At 41.2% G+C, this 8,339-nt stretch overlaps 1 protein-coding gene across 2 annotated transcripts in view; it reads left to right on the top strand.

Annotated features, from left to right (window-relative positions):
• The window catches only part of psmd1 (proteasome 26S subunit, non-ATPase 1), a 40,901-nt gene extending 35,997 nt beyond the window's left edge, over positions 1-4,904 (top strand). For both annotated transcript variants that reach the window (XM_015042703.1, XM_015042618.1), the window contains exons 21-25: positions 744-836; positions 1,156-1,242; positions 2,757-2,930; positions 3,638-3,803; positions 4,710-4,904. In XM_015042703.1, coding sequence (XP_014898189.1) covers positions 744-836; positions 1,156-1,242; positions 2,757-2,930; positions 3,638-3,784 — 501 coding nt within the window. In that variant the 3' untranslated portion in view covers positions 3,785-3,803; positions 4,710-4,904. The remainder of the gene's footprint in view (positions 1-743; positions 837-1,155; positions 1,243-2,756; positions 2,931-3,637; positions 3,804-4,709) is intronic.
• Positions 4,905-8,339: the final 3,435 nt, after the last annotated feature.

The following is an 8,339-nucleotide window of genomic DNA, read 5'->3' as shown; positions in this document are numbered from 1 at the left end:
GACAGTGGCGCAGTTGGTAACGCTGTTGCCTTGCAGCAAGAAGGTCCTGGGTTTGATTCCCGGCCTGGGAATCCCATGTAACTCTGCTCAGTCTGAATGACTTCACCACTTAATATCTAGGGTGAGCACTGTGTACTCTGCTAGATTGTTGAAGGTTGGTCTTGAAGGAAAAACAGTGGATGGAGTAGAAGCAGATGTGGCTCAGACAGTGTCCAGATCTCAGTCCTGCAGAAAATCTTTGGTTTGCGGTGAAGCTTCAGCTTTTTAAGCAGCAGCAAAGAAACGTAAAGGGGAACGGACCGGAGTCCTTCCTGATGTCTTCAACCCTAATGACCTCCTGCAGGAAGTGTCTTAGCCCGCCTGGCAACAAAGGTTTCTAAACACCAAGGCATGTTTTGGAAATAAAAATAATAATAAAAAAACAAGAATTTCAAAGTGGTTGGATTTGCTACATTTGTTATAGGACAGTGTTTCTCAACCCAGGCCCTCCTGCTCTGCATGTTTTAGATGTGCCTCTATTCCAGAACAGCTGATTCAAATGATTGCATGACCATTAAGTGCTGCAGAAGCCTGTTAATCACCCATAGATGCAATTCAGGTGTGGCAGAAGGGAAGCAACTATAACATGCAGGACATGGGTGGGGGGGTTGAGGACCAGGGTTGAGAAACACTGCGATGACGAGATATAAAAATCTTGTCATCGCTTAAAAAAAAAATCATGTTTGTCTTCTTCTTCTGGTCAGATGCCGAAGGTGCAGTACCGCTCCAACTGTAAGCCCTCCACCTTCGCCTACCCGCCGGCTCTGGAGGTTCCCAAGGAGAAGGAGAAGGAGAAGGTGAGAACGAAGGCGCCGCGGCGCATTTCTGACATTTTTACTCCGGGAAAAACGATCTCGCTTCATATTGATTTGTTAATGATTTCACACACCCACTGGCAGAACTCATCATTTCCTTCCCCGGTAGTGTTTATTTGCCTAACATCTTCTGGCCTGTTTCTTCTCGGTTGCTCCGAGATACTGGTGGAGAACGTAGCGCCAGATGTTTATTTTGTGGTCGGCTTGCTTTTGTGCTTTTAAAGCAATGTTTGTAGAAGGCCTGAACTGTCTGTGGTGTTGTCTTACCTCGTGGAAATGTCTCTGACTGTTTGCGTGGCAGGTTTCCACCGCTGTTCTCTCCATCACAGCCAAAGCCAAGAAGAAGGAGAAGGAGAAGAAGGAAAAGGAGGAGGAGAAGATGGAAGTGGTGAGTGGAAGCCTCCATAAAGCACCTTCGTTTTCACTGCTGCTGCGTTTATATCGCTGTGGTTTTAAAAGAGGGATGCTTTTATTGCAGTTTGGGTTAAACATGATGTAAATAAACCTAATTGCATTTAAGTTTTATAGGATATTTTTGATATAGTGACATTTTGGGAGCTTTCTACCCTTGTGGGAGGTTCACACTAAATGTTCAAATGCATTCTGCATTTTTATTGGCTAATAGGAAAACTTTATTACACCCTTTACTGAGTGCCTCTGGTATTCTAATAAAATAACTGTTAAATGGACTTTTATTGGAGCATTTGAAGCACACATTCATTCTTCAGCCACTTAAGCTCTTTGAGTCCGAACACACACCTCGCTTCATTTCTCTTCTGCCTTTCTTGATCTTTGAGACGGACCAGAACCGGTAGAGACTTACTCTGGGGTTTTCTTTGGGTGTGTGCTGCATGTTTGATTCGCTTTGCCACGCCGAATCTCGGCTCCGGTGCTGAGAGACAAGCCTGCAGATGTTTGGGCCGTTGTTTGGCAGTTGGACCTTTCTGCTCACAAAAGTATTCATCCCACTTAAACTGTTGTACATTTTGGCAAGTTCCAACCAGAAATGTCATGTATTTGTTGGTTTTTATGCGACAGGTCAACTTGGAACGGGAAGCAATTATGAGTTTAGGTCCAGACTTTGACTCGATTTGAACTTGAATTTCAGAATTCAAGTTCAAGTTCAAATGGCGGCCATTTTACAAGATGGCTGCCGTTTCTGAGCCTCTTTGACCAATTAATGCCAAAAAATGTTACCCATTTTTATGACTTGAATGAACTTTGTCACATCGTATGTTTTCCAAAATGATCATCATATTCATGCAACTTTAAAGTAATAAAATGTCACAAGATAAGACGCCCTCTCAGGACTTTGCTTTTTACAAATCTCAGTTGTCAACTGGAAGGAGAGAAAGATGTGTGACACAAACAGAAAGTTGTCTTAATGTTTAGCGTTGGCTTACACTAATTTTTAAAATGTGTTTAGCTTTAGCTTCTGGTCATTTTTTGTGTTTTGCATTAGCATTATTAAAAGAATTAGTGGTGAGTGAACCAAACGTTTTTCTCTATTCTCTATTACAACCATGGTGTCCATGGTGAAAATATCCACCAAAAAAAATAAATAAATAAAATGATTTCTATAGATCGAATTATGTATGATTTTCATCTGTGATAAAAATGGACAAATTTAGTGCAGAAATAAATTTTGCTTGATGGCCATGTTTCCATGGTAACAGTGGCAGCCATGTCTTGGTAGGTAGGTTTGCAAATTAACTTTCTAATTTGAGACGATCGATTCCTCTCATTACTTTGTTTTCGTCTGTCACATAAAATCCCCCAAAAACCTTTTGGTTTGCGGTTGCAATGTGATTTTGAAAAGCTCAGGGGACGTCATTACTCTCACCAGGCATTTACGTGAGAAATAAGTCAGTCGATTTTTCTGTTTATTTTTCCCTGTTGCAGGAAGTCCAGGAGGGCGAGAAGGAAAAGGAGAAGAAGGACGAGGAGAAAGAAAAAGAGAAGAAGAAGGAGGTGGAGCCAAACTTCCAGCTGTTGGAGAACCCGGCCAGAGTGATGCCAGCGCAGCTCAAGGTCCTGACGATGCCGGAGTCCTGCCGCTACCAGCCTTTCAAACCGGTAACCACAGCCTCCTTGTTCATGTGTGGAAACATCTAAACAGTTCTTCACTTTAATAATTACATGCTTCCCATAGAATTTTCTTACCTAAAACATCCCAGAGAGGACACCTCCTCCAAAACAAGCTGCTAGGTTTGTTGGGTTCTTAAGCTTTTGACTCGTATCTAAAAGTCTAGAAACTTCCTCTCCGTGGCTATAAAGCAGAATCCGGCGTTCCTGCTGTAAATGTTGACATCTCTGTGCAGTAAATGGCAGGAACAGCGTGCAGTCACCCAATAGGCGCTCGCCCCAGGCCCATAAAGAGGAAGCTCTGTTTGATTCTTGTGTCCAGCAGGCAAAGCTTCAGAGTACTGCGCTGTACGCAGCGCTGCGTCAAGCGCCAAAAGGTTGTCTGCGCTCATCTGAAGTTCAGTTGCGCCGCCTTCCTTTTAAGGGTTTGTTTTTGATTTAACGGTCGGGTTTAGGAAGTGGAGAGGTTTTACAGACTTATCTTCAAATCTGTTGAGTGTAACAGCATTTATTAAGAGATTTCCTGTTTAATTTGGTGGAGATTATTTTTTTTCCTGCTTGACTTTTTCAATTTTGTTCAGATCAAGCTGGCTTCAAGCCACCATCTTTCTGAGGCGCTGATGATTTAAAATATCACTCTGTATTTAACCTGTTAGCCCGCTGCGTTTACTGATTCCTCTTATCCTTCTCTGGACCAGCTTCACACAGGGGGGATCATCATCCTGAAGGACACCAGCGAGGAGGAAGAGGAGCTGGTGGAACCCGTCTCAGCTCATGGACCCAAAATAGAAGAGGAAGAGCAGGAGCCTGAGCCTCCCGAGCCTTTCGAGTACATCGACGAGTAGAAATGCTTCCACAGGAATGGTATGTTCACATGAGCCTTGTGATTGTTTTTCTTGCAGTTTTTGCTTCTCCTGTTGGCCAAAAAAGTTTCCACATTTACTGGCACCTGTGGTTAAAAAAAATAAATAAATAACTGAAATCTATTATTGGTTTGTTAGGAAAACTATCAAAACAGGTTAGCTGAACATTTTAACCTTGTGTTGCACACAGGATGGCTAGAAAAGGGATAAGAGGCGAGGGTGGAATTAGGGTTGGGATTTTAATTGTGTTATTTAATGGAAACAGCAATTGCAAAATTATGTTTTTTCGACATTAGCAAAATATTGACAAAGCTTTGCGTGTAGAGAAACGCAGCTATAGGACTCAACGCTGTCTGAAGCACGATGCGGTGAACGTGAACTCCTCATCCTGCAGCCGACAGGAGAAACCTTCTCATGAACCCATCTGTCTTCAAACTCCATAAGGATTCCTGGCTGCTTGATGTGTTTGTGTTGGACAGTCCGCTGCCCGTCTCCCTTTATCGGGGTGAACGGTTGCGTGTGGCGAGACCGATGAGGTGTCAATGACCAAATTAGGTCCTCGGTCCTTACCGCATCGTCTCTCCACGAGGCTGAAGCGCTGTGGCGGATTGATGGGCGCAGAGAGGATAGCCGGCTGACCTCATGGGTTTGGATTGGATGGTGCAAACAGATCTGAGGGTGGCTGAAGGTTTAATAAGGTCCAGGTTAAATGCACAGAACATGTTCAGTCATGGCGTCCTGACCATTGCCTGATCCAAAAGATGATCACGCTTTTCTTTTGGACAACAGCAAAAATAAAGTTTTCAGCAAATTGCAGCAATTTTCAGAAAAATGTTCCCCAGTTCTGTTCTAGGAGGTTTATTGATTATTTTGTTAATTTTCATTATTTCTGTTTTTCTCTCCTCAGACACAAGAAGACGTCGGATAACTACGCTTAGCTCCCCTCTGTGTGTGTGTCTTCATATCCCTGCTTCACTTCTTCTTCTACACGTTTCCTTCCTGCTCTGGCTGCTCATTGGCTACAAAGAATATGTCACATTCTCATTTTGTATATTTTTTTTTTCTGTTCTGTTCAATAAAGAAAAAAAGACATAATGAAAACTGAAGAGAGTGGTGTTTATTTCACCATCCGTGCCCTGAGGGAGTTTCTCTACTGTCATACATTTCATCTGGATTTACTTTTACAGCTGAAGCGATGTCGCTGTAGAAACGTTAGCGCTGAGTATTGGGAGCCAAGGAGTCGCCTTCATAACCTAATCCTCACATATCCGACTGAAAGATGTAATAGAATAGTAGTACATCAGCTCAATAATTAAAATACACCCCAGTATATATTGTATAAAAATATCTAAAAACAACATAAGCTGAAAATTAATAAATCACCTACAGATAAAATCTAAATTGAATTGTAGGATATGTGAAGAGAGTGACCAGACTTATTGTTTATTTAGATATTGCACAGATTGGACTGCAGAGTGAAGAAGAAAGACTTTTTAGTGTTGGTCTGTTCAGTGTGTTTACATCAGGGGTGTCCAAACTTTTTGTCACACTAGTCAAAATGATGAGCTCAAAAGTAATCATGGACCAGAAAAAATATAAATTTTAAAAATTAAAATCAGCTAAATATAGTTTTTTTTTTTTATCTGCTCAACAATAAACTAGACCTTGTTAAATTAAAGCCATCCGGTTAGCTTATTATTTAGAGCTCAATTGATGAAAACTGAAAAAAATATTGAATGTATTCTCATCAATAAACAGGTTGAATTTAGGTTGATTTTGACCTAAATTCATCTTGATCTGCTTAATTGTTGCACAAGAAGAACACTTTAATAATAGTTTCATGTAAAACCTGGCTCCTTTTGCACAGCACTATCAACCAGGTTAAGAGTGCATTTTAAAATAGTGATCCATCATGTTTTTATTTTTCTTATCAGCTTCTGTGTAAAACTCATTAAAGGCAAAATCTTGTAAATTTCTGAAACTCTTCAGAGTGATTGGAAAACTATTTTCCTTTTCTTGCGATGGACATATTTCCTAAAAAAATCAATCGGCAATGAAATGAAACGTTCAGCTCCAACCCTCCATGTTGTAAAATTACTCCTCATTGCAGAGGAATTTATTTTATTTCATTGTGGTTTTTTTTTTTTTTTGACACAGGATAAAGTTTATCGTCTCAAGGGGCCGGTTTCCCCGGCTCTGGGTTCGGTCGGCTGGTTAAACAAAGCTTCCTGAGCAAAAGTGGTTTGGAAATGTTGGAAACGACGACACCGGCAGCTCTTTTATGCATCATATGCTGGACTGCAAAGAAGAAACCTCTAAAAATGTGATTTGTTGCTTGTCGGCTCACATCATGGAACAAATCCATGTGTTTCTGGCCAGACATATTTAGGTCTAATCAATTCCTCCTCTCCACATTCCTGCACACTCTTGTCACGCCAGGCGGTTTAACAAGCTTTTTGTTTCCGGATCTCCTGGAATTGGCCGTCCGGGAACAAAGTCCTGATTCAGAGTCGCTCCCGCTCCCAGTTTGAGTTTCAATCTCACTCATCCCTGCACATACATGGAGCCCACAGCTTCCTGCTGCATTCCTGGAGGTGTGATCATGCGAACAAGATGGGGTCTCTAGTCCTGCTTTCGAACTCCTTCCCCTCCCTCTTTCCGTCCAACGTGAACTGATGTCCGCCCTCACCTTCACTCCCCGTACATCTCCATAAATCACCACTGGGATTAGCTGCAGATAAGTGGAGCATCTGCCTCTGTTCAAAGCCACACCTCATGCTTCCTCTGTGATGAGGCGGACCACCTCGTCGTCTTCATCGTTGTCTCAGTTTCTCCACCAGTCGACGGGAATCCACTGAGAACGCGTGGAAACTCTCCAGCTGTTTCAGGTAATTCATAATGGCAGGTGAGGGATCTTCAGAGCTCGGCTGTCACAATCAGTTGGAGTAAAAAAGCAGAAGTCTACAAAATATCTGACAGGATGGATATGACTGAGCTTTAAAAAATCAAGGAAATAATAAAAAAAAACAGGTAAATGTTCAGGTCTAGCTCAATATTTATTTATTACGAAGGGAAAATAAAGTTTCTTGTGGATGATGCTGTGGGCAGGGAGGATCTCCGTAGCAGTCAGTATTGCAACAAATATGAAGAGGCCTCTGACTAAAGACGCATGCTGACAACTGAATATCTGATTCTATTAATCAATATTGTAATTTGTGTTAAACTTGATTATGTTTTAATTTGTTTCGCCAGGTTGCTGTATGTTGGAGATTTTCTAAGGTTTTTTTTTTCACTACTTTTGAACTGCAAGTGGTTATGGTTTCTTCTAACAACTCTTCTAAAAGGCCAAGTTTGTGGAGTGAATGTTTGTAGTAGACATTGGATTTTATTTGGAGGTATCAATAAATGAGGGTGACTAAAATTATTAAACACAATTTTTACATTTGTGTTTTTTTTATTCCGTTTACTACATAAAATCCCATAGGTTGTGGTTTTGACGTGATACAGTTTAAGGTGTATAAGACCTTTTCTATAACTCCGTTTAGGAACAGACATGTGTGGCTCTTACACCCATAAAACCACATTTTAACCTTTGCTGCTTGAGATTTAAATAAATAAAAATATATATATATATATATTTTGCACCCCTGAAGCCCCAAAGAAGAGCTACAAATCTCCTTACAAGGAAAAAGTGATGCTGCGGCTGTTGGGGAGGAGCTGATATCTGTCAACGAACTGGTTGTAAGCAGCTGTCGAGGAGACGGAGCGGGCCGGCAGACGGAGCATGTAGTCACCGTCTGTGGATGCGGTGATGGCGGTGATTGAGTCGATGAAAGGGAGCGGGGTCAGCAGCTCGGTTAAAGCAAACAAATCGACCCACCAGAGAGCCCGACCTGCTTCCACCAGGTCAAGGTCTCGTAGACTTCCTGGCAGTTCAGTGGGGCCAGCGAGTGATGTGCTGGTGGTCCATGGTGGAGTTCTGGATGTTCTTGGTGGACACATTTTAAAAAAACAAAACAAAACATGATAATGTGGATTTTGGCCTCAGGAATATGTTTCCTCTAATCGAAGACAAAGATAAAAAAAAAAAAAAAACCACCAACGAAGTACACTGCTCAAAAAAATAAAGGGAACACTCAAATAAGACATCCTAGATCTGAATGAATGAAATATTCTCATTGAATACTTTGTTCTGTACAAAGTTGAATGTGCTGACAACAAAATCACACAAAAATCATCAATGGAAATCAAATTTATTAACCAATGGAGGCCTGGATTTGGAGCCACACACAAAATTAAAGTGAAATGTTCCCTTTATTTTTTTGAGCAGTATATTTTTGAAGAGATAAAACACACTCCAGTAATGTTTTCTGTTTCATTGTATTTTTTTATTTTTTAAATGTCGCTCGTGTGTTTTAGGTGCATTCTGAACCCAAATTAATAAAATTGGGGCGTGATTAAAATGTCGTAACTTCATTAGAAAATGTGAAATAACAGTTCTTAAAATTTGTCGTCGCAGGACTGTTTGGTGTTGCGT

Source organism: Poecilia latipinna, unplaced genomic scaffold (genome assembly GCF_001443285.1).
Source record: "Poecilia latipinna isolate Pla-1442-1.1 unplaced genomic scaffold, P_latipinna-1.0 Scaffold2, whole genome shotgun sequence".
Lineage (NCBI taxonomy): Eukaryota > Metazoa > Chordata > Actinopteri > Cyprinodontiformes > Poeciliidae > Poecilia > Poecilia latipinna.
Note: the sequence above shows the minus strand (reverse complement) of the source record. Positions and strands in the feature narration are given on the sequence as shown.